General features: G+C 34.7%; 1 protein-coding gene across 1 annotated transcript in view; it reads left to right on the forward strand.

Moving 5' to 3' along the window:
* The window catches only part of pcp4b (Purkinje cell protein 4b), a 30,439-nt gene extending 13,664 nt beyond the window's left edge, over positions 1–16,775 (forward strand). The window contains exons 2-3 of the mRNA XM_051128509.1: positions 9,087–9,138; positions 16,062–16,775. Coding sequence (XP_050984466.1) covers positions 9,087–9,138; positions 16,062–16,192 — 183 coding nt within the window. The 3' untranslated portion in view covers positions 16,193–16,775. The remainder of the gene's footprint in view (positions 1–9,086; positions 9,139–16,061) is intronic.
* Positions 16,776–20,044: the final 3,269 nt, after the last annotated feature.

The raw sequence follows: 20,044 nt of genomic DNA on the forward strand, positions 1-20,044 counted from the left end.
TTTTAATTCACAGTGAAAGCCATGCAGACATTCTGTAGACTGTCTACAAGGTCCTAAAATAGCACTACAATGGCTGTGGGGAATCATTTATTTATTCAACTCATAAATCCATCTTTTGTTTTTCATCTTTTACAACTGAAGAAACAGACATACTGAGCAGCTCATCTCTATAAAACAGGTCACAAATTTAGTAATTTTAGCTTCTGATAAAATTAGTTTTAGCAGAATTTACACCAACAGTGTTGACTTCAAGTTAACTTCATATATTCTAGAGCTTGAAAGAGAAAGCACCCAATAACATATGTACTGTATAAGCTGTCATTCACCTGAACCCACACACAATTTGTGTGATGAAAATGACAATTCTGTCATGATTTACTCACCTTCAAACATGAAGCTAGGATAGGACAACATATAGTACTGGAAAAAAGTGCAAATTTCAACTTTAAGGAAGCAGAATAAGTATTTTCATGACCCTAAAGTTTCATAGATAATGCAGAATAAAAATTCGAGACTCATCGCTAGCATCCTGAAGACAAACTGGATACATTAGAATTACACTGGGGATACAAGCTGCTTTAAGAGAAAGATATATTATTTTTACACTGCCTTTGGGTTCTGTACAAAATTCATATTTTTCTAGTTTTGCTTTTGTATGAGGCAGGTTTGCTGTGTCTCTGAAGAGACAGGAGGTTAAGACTGAAAGTGCTGCTAACTTCAAAACAAACCCATCATGCGTGTGAATTGCACAACCTTGTCGTGCCAAGTCAGCTATCTAGGAGAGAGCATCAGGCATCAATGTCAAGCATTTAATATTTATGGCAGGAAAATCTGCCTGTCTTCCATGGTTCTGAGTGAGCAGCCAGCCCGAGGAAGCTGTCTCTGGGGTCCTGCTGTTCCCACAGACGCTTCAACACTGATTCTCGCATAATGGTCACAAAACAGCTGCGACGCACCGCCAGCCACAGAGAATGAAGAAAGTGTGTTTACTGAATACATCTGAGATGAGAGATGTTGAGTATTTTGGGGTGATAGTTTTAAAATATTTAATTTAAAACCTTGTCATTGTATCCACAAAAGAAAATGTTTTGCAAAATGTCAGAGCTGCCCTTTTCTGTAGAATGAGAAAAAAACAAAAAAAAAACAAGAACTCTTTGTTCAGCTTTGTTCAGACTTTCAGCCCACATCTAATTTTTGTGCAAATCCATTTGAAATCCGAACACATTTAGATAATCTGAACGGCAATGAACTACATGAAATCTGATTTTTACAAATTTGTTTTGAGCTACATTCATACAGTACAGTTTGGAATCCTATTCAAACCGTATTCCTAGACATTTCAGTGTGACAGGTCAGGGGTGCGTTTCCCAAAAACTCTAGTTGCCAGTAAGTTACTATAATTAAGATTTACAGTAGCAAACTGTATTTAATTTACAGTTGCAAACTGAACTGTTTTACAGTCAAATACTATAAAAAAGGTCAAATGAATCAGTATACTACTGTAACAGTGCATCTTTACCATTTCTCCTGTTTTAGGATGTTTTGCAGTGGATTATGTTGTATCCTCTGGATTTATCCTCACAAAGAATCTATAGGCAACAGAAACATAATAGAGGAAAAGACATGCAGCCAAAGAATACACAGCCATCTGCAAAACACAGGTGCTGCTCCAAAACATGACTACCATTTTTGCTCACCATCCAATTTGTTAGTGACAGGAATGTCTTCTCTGAAAAACAAGAAGTAGAAATGGCACACTTTTAAAAGGAAAACCCCAAATACACAAACATCTCAAAACCATATTGTTCTCTTACCATGAACTATAATTCTCAGAGTGGTTGGCATGCTCGTCTTTCTAGATGCTTCATTGCAGTTGCCTTTAAAACACAAACACAACAAAATGCAATAAATCTTAAATTCCATTAATAATTATAACAAACTAATTCTAAAACTAGAACGGTTTTAGCCATATAACTTGTCTAACCTGGCTAACATATGATTTTTTTTTCTTAATAGGCTACTGGCCAACATTAACTACTAACACCTGAACAAAATTTCACATTAGTTAACCTAATGTTAATATAAGATAAGTGTTGCTCGTTAAAAAATAATTTTCATTTGGTTACTTAATTCAATAAACTGACAAAAGCCGTTTGAAACAACGGCGCAGTTTACTATAGTAAAGTTTGTAACCGCCATGTTGATGGGTAAATATTATTAGGTTAAACTAGCGTGCAAAAATCTGATAAACACTTAGACAAACGTATATATATTTTTACCTTACTTCCTGGTCTTAATCTCTCGTAAATTGCATCGACACACAGCGTAGATGTTCTCCGGAACACAGCGTAGATGTTCTCCTGCTGCTTCAGCGTCTTCCTCGGACATGAGGGGCACGGCGCAGCGCGACTCGACAAAAGGCAATATAGAACCCATTAAATATACAATCTACAGTGAATGCGGACAGTAAAGTAATGCCCCGGTATATTTCTGACTTACAGATGTACTTCAAGCGCTCGCGCTGTGTCTGACATGAAGGACAAATGGATTTTCCAGTCATTACAAGCTATGCAACACATCCAGTGTAGTCCGTCCCAAGCTGTTGCGGCGTTGTAGACACGGTGTAGGGCGAATCGTGTCAATCCAAATATAATAAATGAGAAAATAAAACAGCCTCAATTGAAGGCCGCCAATGAGGCCGTTACAGCAAATACAGTAGTATTCAGCGATTTTAAAAAATATAGTAAGTCTCTGTATGTGGGGTCTGACGTCACAGAAAATTCCCATAATGCCATGGTTATTACAGTTATTTACTGCAAAGGAAATTTGCAGTATTATACTGGGTGATGTACAGTTAATAACTGTAGAAATTACAGAAATGTCTAACAGTGCATCTTAGGACCAGCTAAGGATCAGCTTAAACCAGCAGCCATGCTTCAAAACATAACTAACCAGCATATAAAGTTTTTTTTCAACAGGGTAATGATGCCTAATGCATCAACTTTAAAGATTTGAAACATATTTTGCAGCGTTACCAATATATATTTTCAGGAAAAATCAATAAACTGAATTAAATTTTGGAAAAAGTTTCCACACAAATAAAGTCCATACTTCAAGACTAGAAAAAGTCTATTTACAGTGAAGTTTTGGTGAACAAACTTCTGAACAAATTAACCTAAAAAAGTAAACCTCAATAAAACCTGACTCATCAACATAAATTCTCCAAAATAAATGATCATTAAACACTAACAAGCACCAAGTAAATACCTTTAGTCTAAAACTAGAACTGAACTCTTCCAAATCATTTCCTTGCAAAGCTTGCTGGGAATTACAAATTCACGGTCCATTTTCAACAGAAATATTTAATGTAGTCCCAACATACAAGAATTAAGCAAATTTCCATTTTAAATGTTTTGAATGTAATGGAATTAAGTAGCTGTAACTTATTATACTAAATTGAATAAGCAGTGTGCATATTTTATAAATATTCAAATTAGTTAGCTATATACAGTACTGTATAGTATTAAAAACCTAAGTATACTACCTAAGTATTGTGCTATTTTATTTTATTATTATTTTTTTTTAGCTTGGCAGGGTGAGTAAATGAGGACGGAATTTTCGTTTGTTGGGTTTGTACTCATTTTTTTTTCTCCTGTATGTAATATGCATAGCAATATGAAAAGCTTTTGAATGAAAGCTTTGAATATCTTTGCTCTTCAAAGAGGTAATTGTAATAGCTTTTTTAATTTCTATGCAAAGCTAGACTTTTCAGCAACCTTGACTTTGAGTTTAAAACACTAAAGAATGCACTTTCCTCCAAGTGCAGAGACCATAGCAACATAATTGGTTTTCTGAGCAGTGACCCTGTGTTTTTGCTGAAGGAGCCTCTATTTCTGCTCTTGTGTCCTGTGCTTGTGCAAGGAGAAGCCAACAAAAGAAGCGTGTTTACCTTGAACATTGTCTTTTCCGACTCAGTGCTGAGTGGAAACAAGATTGCATGTGCGTCTGACATTCTCTAAAGAAGTCCTCTGTAATTGCCAGCGCTGCGGTTTGATTATGGCTGCAGCCCACAGGGAGTGTGTCTGTGTGCGAGTACGTTTCTCTTTCTTGTCAAAGCAACATAATTAGAATTTCTTTGCAGTTACTGTAATGTGTTTTTCTCCACAGTTTGCCGCTTCAGTACAAACACCTCTGCTTGCTGTTGTGTGATTGTGGGGGTGATTGTGAATAGTAAGCAGGGGTTAAATTAGGATTTTGGAAGTTGTGAAACCTAAAAAGGCCATTCACAGTAACTAAATGAGTGCTAAAATGAGTGCCACTGGAGTTCTGACTGCGAAATGAAAAAATAAAATTAATATTAATTACTACGAAAAGCAAGAAAGAAAAACTGTAACACTTTACTATTGTTAACAATATTAATTACATTAGTTAATATAAAATAACAATGAAAAATATTTCTGAAGCATTTATTAATCTTAGTTCATGTTAATTTTACTAATACATTATTAAAATCAACAGTTGTATTTTTTGTTAATATTATTTAATGGTCCTAAGCTAACAGGAGCTAAAAATTAACAGTTGTATATTTATTAACAAAGATTTAAAAACACAGTAACAAATGTATGGCTCTTAGTTAATATTAGTTAATGCATTTAATTACATTACCCACTGGGGCCAGCATAAACTCAACTCAAACTGATGGTCATACAATGAAAAACAATGAAAACTTCAAAAGTTCAAAGTATAGTATTGAAATTAAATAGAAATGAGAACAAAATTCAAAACTATAATAACACTGACATATGTATGTACATAACCCTAAAACTATTCACACCTTTTGGCCTTAGTAGAAAATAGAACAAAATAAAATAAAAATGACTACTAAAAATTGAGATAAAAAATGCGTTTTTACAGCTGATATTGTGCTGTGGTTATTGATAAAAACAATGCTAACGGTCTCATCGTTAGAACAGAGATCAGCAGAATAGGATAGCGCCATCATTTTTGACAGGAATGAAAATGAGGCTGTCAATAAATTATACAGTTGTTCAACAGTATACTAATTGTTCAGCTGACAAAACAGCCTTTCCAAAATAAATAAATAAATAAGTAAATGATAAACTTAAATAAAATTTAAAACAGTAGACAAAAACTTAATGAAATTCTTCTAAGAGACGTACAATACTAACGTATTGACGACACCTAAAATGAATTCTTATGAATATTAAAATCACGACATTAATTTCATTACTGTTGTTGTTTTTAGTTGTCAAATTAAATTGTTTAATCGTTTACTCAGTATGAAATGATAACATTTATTTATGTTCTGTGTGATTTCTGCTGCCAGCTCATTTCCAAGAATAAGCCTACATAATGTTAAACAAGACTACGCTTTAAACCCTTAAAATAAATAACATTTCTGCAGTCGTTTAACCATTCATGTAATATTTACTTTGTTTGCCGTGGTGGGACACAAAAGGCGTTTTCTCCGACATGCTGTGACTGACAATAGAACCATACAATACACCGAACAGACAACATAATTTTATAAAATGAAACAATTTTATTTTTGTGCTGTAATCCAAATCTTCAGAAACCATACGATTGAGGAACAGACCCAAATTCAAGCCTTTATCTGGTGAACTTCATCTCCATCCCGAGCAGCGAGGCCAGCAGCAACAGCAGTAAACCCACACTGAAGTGCATTCAAATATTGCCACATCAAGAAACGACAGGAAAATCAAGCGCTCATTGTCTCTCGCCTGCATTCGTCACAGATTACAACATGCCGTGTTTCTGGTGCGGTGTGTTTAAATGATGTGCGTGTGACTTCACGGAATAAATAGGGAAAATAATCTGGATAATATTTTCAGCGATTAACAATTTAAGCTCTGCTCTGCACCTCACAAACCTACTGTACTCTGCCAGAGAGGACTGCAGCTGCAACGCATCGTCATTTGGACTGCTTTTGACATTTTTTGCAGTAAATAAGATTGTGATTGCACTTATTTGTCTGTTATGTTTTTCTATATTACTGTACAGAGAGATTTGTGGTTAGGTTTAGAGGTAGGAGTGGGATTAGCGAATATAACAAGTATTTTATGCTATATTGTTACTAAAATGGTCATTTCCCTATATGGTCTGTTATGTTTTATATCCTTTTATATTCGCTATAAAATGGGTAGGTTTAGGTTTGGGGGTGGGTTAAGGGGTCTAAAAATCTAAATCGCTTATTGATAAAATAATAAAAATGCAATTTTGCTATAAAATAGGTAGGTTTAGGTTAATTGTACATTTTAGCATCAGTAAAAACATACAAAAATGTACGTTTTGTGCCTCTAAACGTTATGTATAAATACCTACATATAGACAATGAGACCAGGCTGTTATATTTTATAATAGTTTCAAAAATGCACAAATTGTGGTTGTAAAACATGTCAGAATGATAAAATAGTTTCAGTCATATATGGGCTATGCTACAGAATTGGTCCAAAGTCAGAGCTGGAAACATCTTTTTCCAAAAAATGTGTCTGTATGCAAATTGTATAATATCCAAGGCACACATTTCTAGTAGTTGTGCAGTTAATTCTCATATTGTATTTTCAGAAAGTTTTGGAATATTTGTCCTCTCACAAAATTTGTCACCATCAAAACACAGTAATAATAATTTAATTATATTGACTTGTATTGACTTATTGACATTTTGCATACATCTGCATTATACATATGTGTGTGTGTGTGTATATATATATATATATATATATATATATCATACTGATTTCAAAGTTAAGGATTCATTAGTTTAAATATACAATGAACCAAAAACTATCATAACATCTTAGCTGATAATTCAATATACTTTATTTTTGACAAAAGATCCCACTTTTTTTTTTTTTTTTTTTTTTTTTACATAATATCATAATTTACAAAGAAAATATAAAATACATATATATTTTTTGAACTTCACTTTTTAAAAGAATCAAAAAGATACTTTTAAAACCAACAATGGAAAAATTTACGAAAAATATTACAATATCATTTTCATAAGTTGAAATTTAGGGGTTAGGGTTCAGAACAGTCACCTCCCAAATGAAAGCACCCAATAAATTACGATTTTATATATATTAAGCTTGCTGATATTTTAAATATTATTTTGGGTTTAATAGATAATTGAAGGAACTTAATAAAACATCTAAGATTTGAATACTTAAATGCTTTTTAAATGTTTTTTTTAGTTGTGGGACAGCAGTTTGCACCAATTCTGTAGAGTGGCCCATATAACATTTTCATGGGATGGTCACTGTCTGATAGAAGGACCACCAAAAGCACCCAACCCCCATAAATATTCATGGCTGGTAAATTATCTTCATACACTCAGCCTGGTATAACAACAAGTTGATTTTGGACCCTGTATACAGTATAGCACATAATTTAAATGCATGAAAGCTTTAATTAAAAAATAAATAAATAAATAAAAGAGTTGAAGGAAACATTAAACAGGAGGGTTGTTTCTGTGCTTATGTTGGCTGAACATTCTGCATTGCATGAAAGGACATGCAGGTTGCCTGAGCTTCTCACATCAAAGCACTACAAACACTGTTTGAAATTCAGTGAAAGTGCAGTTAATAATGCAGGAGAGGATGTGCCCAGGGAAAACATGTTTGGCGATGCCTTCTCACTCGCTCAGCTGTTTAACTGCACCCCATTTTCCTGATATTTCTGAATATGACTTCAGGGCCAAACACACAGTTTGGTTTGGTTTTGGTGGAAAATCAAAGATCATAAAGCAAACCGTCACTTTTTTTCTATAAGTTGTCAAACCTGAGCATGCTTAATTTACATTTAAACAATTCTGGAAAAAGAATATTTGTTTGTGTTATGTTTGTTTGGGTTGGAATCTATGCTGGTAACCCATGCTGTTTTTAATTATATTTTTGGTTTTGGTTCTATTCTTAGCACTCCATTTGCAGTCATAACTGTCATAAACACAACATTTCCACTTATTTCTAAGCCACAGGCCTCTAATACTCTTTATCTCATTGTTATATAACTTTACTTGGTTACATATTAAAAGAAGACTTTTAAGAAGGCCTTCCCAACTTTTTGACGAGGACATGAACACACTTTCCTCTAAAGGATAAGCTATATGGGATTTTTTCCCTAAATCCTCTTTAAGAAATTTCATACAGTATAACAACAAGAATGTGTAATGTCCCTTATGCAGCGATGTGTATAAGTGCCATGAAAACAATGTGAAATTGCATTTTTTTAAAGGGGTCATTGGATGCCTGTTTTCCACATTGTTATGATTATTTAGGGTCTTAATGAAAAGTCTATAACGTACTTTGGTTAAAATTTATCAATGGTAGTGTAAAATAACCCTTTTTACCTTGTTAAAACAGCTCTGTTCACAGCAAGCCGTTTCGGTGCATGTCCCTTTAAATGCTAATGAGCTCTGCTCACCCTGCCCCTCTCTTCCGTGGGGTGATGAGCAGTTCTCTGAGACTGTTCATTGTAGCTGCATTAGGTAGATCCCTTCAAAAACAAAAGTAATCCTCTGCGAGTTCAGCGGCTCAGATGCCGGGAGTAAATGACGATTGCTAGGTTTATTATTACACCCAACAACAAAAAGCCTAAATCGCTTAGGAGACATTCTTGTCTACTCCTGCTCCGGCGTCGAAACAATAGCGGACTGTTTACAGCTCACTCAGGACGGGTCTGTGCTAAAACGCCAGTGTCAATCAACAATCGTGGGAGGGGCCTGTGCAGAACTACCTCACTCTGCCAAGAATCTGTGAACGGCTTGATCTGAGAAAGGGGTTATGATTTATGGTGGATTTTTATCATTATAGGGCGGTTGTGTACAAACACTGCCAAGACACATTTCAGTTTAAACAACATGTAAACATTTAAACAACTTTTTTTTTCTTTACAAGTGAAATATGACTGGAGACTTGTAAGTTTCACCTAGTCCTGTGCTTTTGTAGTTAACATTCTTCGCCCCATTTATTTCAACTGGATGGTAAAATGATTTTTGGAAGTGAAAAATGTTTTAATTTAGTTACTTTTCTTATTTTATTCAACAGAGGCAAGGATCCGGAGCAGCCGGTGGCAACAGCAAAACCTCTGGGGCTCAAGGTACTGAGAAAATATTCTGCACCAGAAATCGAACACTTCACAGATCCTTAATCATTTTACAGTGAATATGAATAGCATGTCCAAGGAATTCTTTTTCGTGGAAGAGAAAAGATTCATCATGGTGTTGAGTTTACCCCAAACAACCTTAAGCGTATCGAAAACCCCAGTATCCCATCTGAAATCTTCTGGCATAAGCATTCTAAAGTATTCCCTGAAGTGTCCCACCAAACAAAAATGTTCTGCGCTGTGCTCACTGAAGGAAGAAAGAGTCTGGTAAGCATTTTAAAAATGTGTGCCTATGTATGAAAAAAAGGGCTGAAGAAGGAGGTAAAAAAAATGAAAAGGGTTGAAGTAATGAACACGGTCCCCAGTGTTTTAGCTGCATGCTCCTATGAAAAGGGCAACTAAATGGATCTGAACCAACAAATTGGCCCATACATCTTAAATCAGACTTAAAAGACTTGAGTTTTTTTTCTGTTGGTTTTCTTCCTGATGAAGTAATGCTCTTGAGGTTGCTGAAGCCCTGGGGAGCGCTGGGTACAGAGCTTATTGGACAAGAACTGCATCTCAAAGGATGCTGATTTCACTGAAGCTTGAATCTTAACAGAATTGCATCATCTTACTGCAAAGATGCTTTAGACAAAGGAAACATAAATATAGTGCAACGTGCAATGCTACCACCAACTCTTTTACATACAAAATTCAAAAGCTACTGCTGAATTGATACAAATCGATATAAGTATTTGGATACATGAAGGAATAGTTTACCCCAAAATGAATACCTATCCTCAGGCCATCCAAGATGTAAATTAGTTAGCTTCTTAATCATAACATATTTGGAGAAATGTAGCATAACGTCCAAACATCTGATAAAAACATCACAATAATCCACAAGTAATCCACACCACTCCAGTCAATCAGTTAACATCTTGTGAAGTGAAAAGCTGTGTGTTTGTAATAAACAAATTCATCATTTAAGACATTTTAACTTATAAAAATATCTTTAATCCAAAATACCAATGCATAATCCATAACAATGCTTGGTCTAATAAAAAGTCCATCCCCTGTTGTCCTTTTGCCTCAAATCCATCAAATAATTGGTTTAGTACTGACTGTTTTTGCTTGAAAATAGTGCTTGATCCTTCCTGATTCACACAAGATCACTTTTTCACTTGTGAAAACAATTTTAAGCATAGAAGACTCATTTTTTAGCCAGAAGCTACAGTTAGAAGTTAAAAACACTTGATGAATTTGTTTATCATAAACATGCAGCTTTTAGCTTCAGATTATGTTAAAGGAGAAGTCCATTTCCAAAACAAAGATTCACATATAATGTACTCACCCCCTTGTCATCCAAGATGTTCATGTCTTTCTCTCGTCAGTTGTAAAGAAATTATGTTTTTTGAGGAAAACATTTCAGCATTTTTCTCCATATAATGGACTTCCAAAATGCAGTTTAAATGCGGCTTCAAAAGATCCCAGCCGAGAAAGAAAGGTCTTATCTAGCAAAACGATCTGTTATTTTCATTAAAAAAATACAATTTAAATACTTTTTAATCTCAAACGCATGCCTTTCTCTCCCTGAACTCTGTGTATTCTGGTTCAAGACAGTTAGGGTATGTCGAAAAACTTCAATCATATTTTCTCTCTCAACTTCAAAAATCATTTCAAAATCATCCTACATCGCTGCAGAAGTTCCGACCCAGTCTTTGCAAAGTGAACATGAAGGAAGACCAAACACCCTTAACAAAAAAGGTAAAACAGCGATATAGGATGATTTCGAAGTTGAGGGAGAACATGAGATGGGAGTTTTTCGACATACCCTAACTGTCATGAACTGGAACAATAACAGTCCAGGCAGAGTGAGACAAGATGAGCATTTGGCATTAAAAAGTAAATAAATTGTGTTATTTTTATTAAAATAACCTACACTAGATAAGACCCTTCTTTCTTGGCTGGGATCGTTTACAACCGCATTTGGAATCGTTTGAAGCTGCATTTAAACTGCATTTTGGAAGTTCAAAATTGGGGCCATATCAGTCCATTATATAGAGAAAAATGCAGAAATGTTTTCCTCAGAAAACATATTTTTTTTTACAACTGAAGAAAGAAAGACATGAACATCTTGGATGACAAGGGGGTGAGTAAATTATTTGTAAATTGTTGTTCTGGAAGTAGACTTCTCCTTTAACTGATGGACTGGAGTGGTGTGGAATACTTGTTTTTAACAGCTGTTTGGACTCTCATTCTGACGGCACCCATTCACTACAGAGAATCCATTGGTGAGCATTTGATGTTATGCTAAGTTTCTTCAAATCTGTTCCAGTGAAGAAACAAACCAAACTACATCTTAAATGGTTTGATAATGTATACATTTTCATCAAATTTAATTTTTTTGGATGAGTTATTCCTTTAAGCCACACAAAATGTTTGAATTGCATTAGATGCAAATTATTAAATCAAGACAAATTATGCTACAGATTTTGTTAGAATTAATTTCTCAGCAACCAATATGAAAAACACTGCTGGAAAATTGCTTTCCATGCATTGAATATCCTGCAGTACAGGAGCTCATAATGTTTCTAGGAGGATGGAAAGAAAATACTATTGAAGCTATTGATGTGCTTCCACCCACTCATGTGCAAGAGCAAGAACATTCATACACAAAACTACAGATTCATATGCATGCAAATGCATCTATTCATCCTGCCTGCCTTTGTGAAGAAAGCCATGCAGGGAAGCTATACAGATATATTCAGCCAATGACAGCATGCAATATTGGTCTAAAAGGAAAATTCATGTATTAAGAGAGAATGCATGTTAATGCCAAAAGGAATAGAAAATATACTAAATTAATGAGTCTCTCTGAAATCATTAAAGTGGGGAATTACATGTTATGTCTTCACAAATCTAAATGCACAGTAAAGATTTGAGTTGGTTGGATATTGTGGGCTTTTTTAAAGGTAATGTTTTTAATATATGTTTTTATGTTTGCAGTTCATTTATTTACTTGATGTCTGTTATTTCTTGGCAGTATGTACTGCACAAAAAAATAATCTAAATAATTGTAATTACTGTATATAGAAAAAGATTTCTAACTCAGTTGATCTCATTGATGTGTATAAAGAAAATAGGAAAATGGTGAAAAAACCTCTAATGTATTGACTGAAACATGAGGCCTGCACTCTCTAGAGGTATATTTAAAGGATCTTTGCTTTCTCGCTGTGCTTAATGTCTATGTCAAGGTTTTCCTCCTCCCTTGCTTAAATTGCTATTGAATTTTCCAACAGTCTAATGTGTTGTTTCATCTCAGAGGTATTCGCTATTGAGCTGTGACTCCTTACCAGAACAACACATAACCTTCACATCGTGTACTTTAATGAATAGAGCTTGAAACTCTTTTAAAATCATGCTGTACAACAAATTTGTGCCGTTTTAGTTTGCATTTACCTTATATGAGGTTTACAGTTTTCAATCTTGAATCAAGGCAGAAACAGCATACATTTAAAACCCTAACTGATTTATTTTAAATTCAAATTAACAGATTATTGAAATCTTACAGTAATAAATAAAGGATGTAATAAAGAAATTTACCATTTACACCTTAAATTAGGCAATCAGTCAGCAGGTCGTAGTTTAGCTGCAAATATTGGTTAATTATTAATAAATTTCCCATTTTACCTTAAGAGGTTAAATGAATTAGGTGGATGCAGGCAACACAACAATCTATATAGAATTTGAGGAGATTATTTTGCTTCTCTTTTTCCACCATGCTCTAGAAAGGCTCAAAACAGCATCACTCTCAGAGAATCACAAGTTTATGAAACATCTCAGAAGAAGAAAATCATGTAGGTTGAGTGCAAAATAATTGTGTTAGATATATATATATTTTAATTCACCTACATTTATGCAAAAAAAAAAAAGTGTACTATACAATATACATACAATTACTTGGAGATTCCAGCTGAATGGAACACCAGTGGAAGTAATAGACCAACAACATTTATTCCCACAAATTATTATACTGACAGATTATTAATACAGATTATATTGAGATCCATTAAGATTTATTTTCACTCTTCTTTGCATAACAGTATTTTATGACATAGAAACATGTTTACTATAGTGCATAATTTGTGAATTAATGTCTTTTTTGACTTCGTAAACTTGCTCAGTAGCTCACCTAGTACAGCTCTGCACTTAATGCAGAGCACTCCTGTAAAGATCTAACCATACACTCTTAAAATAGGTGCGATGCCATAGAAGAACCATTTTTGGTTCCAAAAAGAACCATTCAGTCAAAGGTTCTTTAAACAACCATCTCTTTCTTACTTTTTTATAATCTGAAGAACCTTTTTTCACCACAAAGCACCTTTTGTGATACAGAAAGGTTCTTCAGATGTTAAAGGTTCTTTATGGAACCATTTAGACAAAAAAGGTTCTTCTATGGCATCGTGAAGCATATTTAATTGTAACATGTAACATAATAACAACATAACATGTGTAACGTAATAAATCTGTGCTAGATTGATGTTAATCCGTTCCAGATCAAACTGAACATGCTTTTAGCGACACTTACTAGATATGTCACTTAGAGAGTGTCATGAAACGTGCAAGAGGTAATGCCACAGGCATATTTTTCCAATGAGTCTGGGTTACATACTGTAATTTTCTCTCCAAATCAGTATTAGCTTACCTTATTTTAATAAAGTAATGTTACACCAGTTTGTAACTCTTATCAGTGCAATTGCATCTGCTTGAGTATTCATTATTGTGCTTTTAGCAGTAGGAGGAACTTTGGTGTGAATTATGAGCTCAGCTGGAAACATGAACTGGACTGGAAACGCATGACATTCTGTCTCCAGTGAATTCTGCTCTGATCACTTCTGTACACCATGTGCATTTAGCACGCAAGACGTTTTAGACCAGACATACTTTTGTTCCAAAAGCCCAAAAACGCTATAGAATGTATGAGTGTGTGCTTAGGTGACATTGTGATCTTTGTAACAGCCTTTTAGAAATGATTCAAAACTGTATCTGCAGAGCTTGTGAAGAATGGAATAAATATTTTTACTTTTCTTTTTGATGCATTAATGCTAATATTAAATGAGTCATAAGTAATGACTCCACAAAGATATTTACATTTTTGGAGTTAGGAGAATGGATAGATGCATGGGTTAAAAATGCAAAATAACTATAGTATTTTTACAACATAAAACATTGTTATATGATTAAAAAAATCGACATGGTTGTCACATGACCTCATCATGTTGCATGGTTAATTTACTGTGTGGCTAAGATTTGGCTAGGCAATATAGCCATATGCACCCCTGCCGAACACACCTATGCTCTCTACAGTCCTTATACATTATGTACATTTACATTGCTTTGACCAAGGGCCATTAGTTGATTATGTGCAGTGTCTGCACTTTTATTGGTCAAACCTTTTTTTCAGCTATGAAAACAATAGCACAACAAAGCCAAGACCCAGCAATGTAGAAATCCTGGCCAGGAGATGTCTGGGAAAAAGAAGTATGTTCCACCCTAAAAAAATTTTAAACTTAAAGGGTTAGTTCACCCAAAAATGAAAAATAGCCTATTATTTACTCATCCTTAAGCCATCCTAGGTGTATACGACGTCCTTCTTTCAGACAAATACATATGGAGTTATATTAAAAATTGTTCTGGCTCCTTTAAGCTTTATAATGCAATGGTGTTTCTTCAATGTGTTTTTCTTTATCAGTCCAAAACAAGTCCAATAAAGTGCATGCATCTATAATAAAAAGTGCTTCACATGGCGGATGAATAAAGGCCTCCAATCGATACGTTTTTGTAAGAAAAATATCCATATTTATAACAGTATAATCACTTTTCTCTAGCTTGCGCTAACAGTTGTACACTCCGGGCGGCTCCGGGCGGATGATGTAGGATGTATGTGTTGCACGCAGTGGAGAGAACACAACAAAGAACGGTGACGAATTACAAAACGAGGATTTATAAAGAAAAATGACAGAGGATTTTAATATAAGCCAGGAGGAGAGTGGTTTTCCTTTGCTAAAGTAAGGAAACTTTGATTTCTTTGCTTCTGTAAATAAACGTTGGTTTTCATGAGACTCACTGGTGCATGCGCAACACAAACGTCCTATGTCATTGCCTATGCCTATGAGTGGCTTCTGTGTATGACTGTTAGCACAAGCTAGATTAAAGTGATTATTACGTTTTAAATATTGATATTTTTCTTACAAAAATGCAACGATTCGCTACAGAAGGCCTTTATTCACGGTGTGAGGCACTTTTTACTATGGATGGATATACTTTATTGGACTTGTTTTGGACTGATGAAGAGAAACACCTGCCCAGTGCATTATAATGCTTGAAGGAACCAGAACAGTTTTTAATATAACTCCGACTGTATTTGTCTGAAAGAAGGAAGTCATATACACCTAAGGTGCATTGATGAATTTTCATTTTTGGGTGAACTAACCCTTTAATCTTAGCCAACAGTCTTTGGTATTTTTGGTCTTTCTCCATTCAAGTAAATAGTAGCTTCACTTGCATGCCTAAGTAGCTGCCTTGGATCATTATCATGATGGCCGCCAAGTGAACTGACATGCTTCATGATACTGCACTTTCATCTTAGTTCTCAGTATTAATGCATTGCTGTTAATGTACACTGTATTAATGTTCTTTTTGCTGTTTGATTTGTGGAATTTTGCTGTCTAGTCATGTAATTGTCTCTAATACAATATATATGCACAATGAATCAGTTTAATATCATTTACATAAAAAGTTGAATTCTAAGAAAAAGTTGTTTGACAACTAATGTTGTCATCTGCATCATATTGTTGAATACAATTAGAAACTGCCATGTTAAAGTCCTCTAAAATGTGATCTCATGCAATAACTTAATTTTCTATGCACAGATGCATCTAAGAAAGACGTCCCTGAGGACTTTGACATTGACATGGACGCCCCTGAAACCGAGAAGGCAGCTGTCGCCATTCAGTCGCAGTTCAGGAAGTTCCAGAAGAAGAAGAATGATGAAAAGTCATAGTTGCCAGCGGACTCTGTCCGCACGGCCCCATCAGGACAGCATGGTTTGATGTTGCATGTAATAGAATCCATTCTGTATGGACTCAAGGGAGGGGCAGGGGAAATCAAGGTCGTAATCTGTCAATCACTGATCTGACCTGTTATTTTACTGCTGTAACTGTGAATTCCGTAGTTTATATTGATTTTGGTTCTAGCTTTATTCTCCATTCTAGCCAAGAATATCTGTTATACTATTGGTGCATGATTTTCTTTTTTACCTCAAAGAGCCGGATTGCCGGCCTGTCCTTTATTTGTGAAAGCACAATATGTTTTCATTGTGAGCTGCTTATGAAATTGATTTTAGTCAGAAACCGTGAGCATTACGTGTATGTAAATATAGAGCAGAACTTTATTTTTGTTTCACGCCATTAGTCCTCAGATAATAAAATGCTTTCACATACATTCTCATCCCAGCGGAGTTCTAAAAATAGCTTGTCTTTTGAAACCCATATTGTTGAATAATTCCCAGCTTATCTTCCCAAATCCTCACTGTGTGCTCGGTTCTCTTTATTGATTCATGATGTTGAATTCATTGCTGGATGAAATGACATGAGAGTGAGTGTTTGATTGTCTAGTTTGCTGTGGCATATCATAACGTTTCTGTTCATTTTCTTCCTTTGCAAAGGATCATGGCACAAACATTAGCCAAATCAAGCACTCAGTGATTTCTGTCTCACCTCAACTCACATCTCAACTCAGTCTGATTGAAACAAGAAACTATTAATAAACATCCTTGAGTCTCTGGAACTAAATACTTGTCTTTTAATTAAAACTCTGTTTTACAGCTGGATCCTATTTTTGAATGAATGGAATAATATTATAAATAATCAACATCTGTGCTGTTTAAAATTAAAAACACATGAAAGAACACAAAGAACATTTCAGCGTTACCTTATAAAACTTACAATGCTCTTAAAGGGATAGTTCACCCAATGAAATTGCGCCCTTATGTTCAATTCCAAAGCACAGCATTAAGAGCCGGGGGGGTGAAAACTTTTGCACCGAATGGAGATGTGTACATTTTTTTTTTTTTTTGCCTAAATAATCTATTTTTTCATTTAGTACTGCCCTTAAGAGGATAGTTACATGTTTCCCAGAAGACAAAATAAGTTAAATTTACCCTGATCTTCAAATTCAAAAAGTTTTCACCCCAACCCCCCACCACCTTTTTTTTTTTTTTTTCCCTTGTGGACTATATGTAAACATCTTTCATGTGAAATATCTTATTCAGGTCAGTACTAAATAAACAATAACATGCATTTTGTACGATCCCTCTTATTTTAGTAAAAAAACATCAACATCTGGTGAACTGCTTTTTTAAAGATAAATTAAATTCAGGTTTTCTATCCATATAACACACATTCTCAGCTCATTTCTAAATTCTACTATTCCATGAAAAAGGTCTATAAGACCTGTTTAAAACATCTGTCTTTAATTTGCATATATTATACTGATATCAAAGTCAAAATGGCTGACAGTGCAAGCAGTGAACCATCTTTCCTCAGCAAATTCTATGTTGAAAGCAATTTTAGAGAGAATAGAGCACCTACCCTTCAGATCTGCTGAAGGTCACACATTGCACTGAGTAATATATTATTTACACTGAATCCTCTAGTGTGTTTGAGCCCAGATCCTCTCATCTGTACACACACACACACACATCTGTGTCTGAGCAGAGAAGCATGAAGAAACACCCTCAGAAATATTTAAAAGCCCAGCACGGGGAAATAATGCCATCAGTGGAGCTGACAGTGGCACTGATATTGAACAGAAATTTACACTGGCCATATGCTTGTATGTTCTTTCCTGGGTAGCATGTCTTATAGCTCTTCTGGATGTAGCTCAAGGCTCTCAATTGTTCAAAACATCTGTCTTACCACCGCTGGGCCCAAAAACACTACTGTACTACTGTATGTTCCATCCAGACATGACATCAAATAAAATATCATCTCACTCCCTCTCTTACAAGCCGATGATAACCAATAAACAAACTCAACTGGCAGGATGTCATCCAAAGGGTACCATGAATAACATTTCTGCTTTTTTTCTTTAATCTGACATTGAATAACCTATTTATTTATTTATAATTAAAATAACTAGATGAGAGAGCTTCTTTATCTAGATAAAATTACTCATCCCTCAGTGAACAAGCACATTGGGGATATGGGACTCTAAATTAGCCTGTCTGCTGACTGAAATTGTACACTGAGACTGAACACACTGCCAGTGTTGCCAAGTCTGCGGATTTCCCGCGAAACTAGGTTGCTTTAACGCTGTTGCCGCAGTGATATTTAGCCCCTGGAATGCGAATTTTTCCAGGAGAACCCCACCAAAAAACGTGTATTTTTTACCTACGGATTGGGGAACTCCCCTGAAACGTGATTGGGTTAGTTTTGAGTAGCAATTAGGAGGGTTTTGTTGTGAAAACCTGGCAACCGTGCACACTGCTCCTGCAATGAGTAAACCTGCATATTACATTTTTACCATGCTATTGAGGTGCTATATTTGTGGTTTTAACTGTTATTATCATGATCTATGGATGATACTATAAAAGAGCAATGGTTAATTAAAAAAAAAAGAAAAAAAAAAAAAGAAACTCAAACAGTCACAATAATTAAATTTCACCATAAAAAATGTATTATTATTATTATTATTATTATTATTATTAATTTTATCAGGTAACACAAACCAATGACTGGAAAAAGTGTGAAGAATTCACAGAATTCATGTTTTGACCATAAAGAATATTTTAAAGCCACTTTTAACCATCTGTTTGTTACAGCTTTCACATTGTAGCAAAAATCTGCCTTTAAACTTTAAAAATTTGACATTTACTGTGATAATTATCGACAATGACTGATATGAAAAAAGAAATTATCAAGGTAATTTTTTGGCCGTATCGCCCAGCTCTATGACTAGTCAACTGCATTAAAGTTGTGTTTGGCTATACAAACACAAGGCGTGTTGTCACAAATATTTGTCCTCAAGATAATCATGACCACACACATAAGATTACATTTAAAATAACAAACTGTCCTATACTTGTGAAACTTTTAAGTCACAAGAAACTTAACTTTTAATACCACAAGAAAATCCTCAAAAATACAATGGTAAGTCACAAACTCAGAAATGTACAACAAAGTACACTTTTAGTACAGCACACCTGACTCACAATTGTCTGCCATTTTTTATTTTCAGTTTCTTTGGTTTTTTTTAATCCATGTAATTTGCATTTTGCTATCCCATCATGTGCTGCATGGTGGAATAGCAAAATGCCCTATGTACAGACAGGTGAGGTTTTTTTCAGGGTTGGAACTAAACTCTGCAGGACATTGGCACTTCAGGACCGACGCCGCCTATCCCTCTAGTAGGTCATTGTTTACCTAATGTTTCAAAAAATATTGTGTATTTGAACAGCCTACTCAATTGACACTTATTGCATATTATATCATAGTAAATTATGCACATTTGGATGTGGTGATTATTATTTTTTTTAATTACTGAAGTAGACTTTTTTCAAGAAATAATTTTGGTATTAAAAATGCCCAAAAAGAAACTTACAAACCCCTTTGTGTATTGCTCTTTTCGAGAGAGACTAGTCTATTGACTCTTGTCTCGGAGCACTATTGTCTTGAAAGAAAGAAAGAAAGAAAGAAAGAAACCATAAAACAAAAAACAAAACAAAAAAACAACTGAATCTAACCAGCGCAGAGAGAGTGGCTGGCCCAGGTGCACAACAGCAAGAGAACAAATGCTTTAAAACCTTTCATTTGAGAAACAGATGTTTTTGGTGCTCAGCTACATCTCTGTTGTG

This window comes from Labeo rohita, chromosome 15 (assembly GCF_022985175.1).
Source record: "Labeo rohita strain BAU-BD-2019 chromosome 15, IGBB_LRoh.1.0, whole genome shotgun sequence".
NCBI lineage: Eukaryota > Metazoa > Chordata > Actinopteri > Cypriniformes > Cyprinidae > Labeo > Labeo rohita.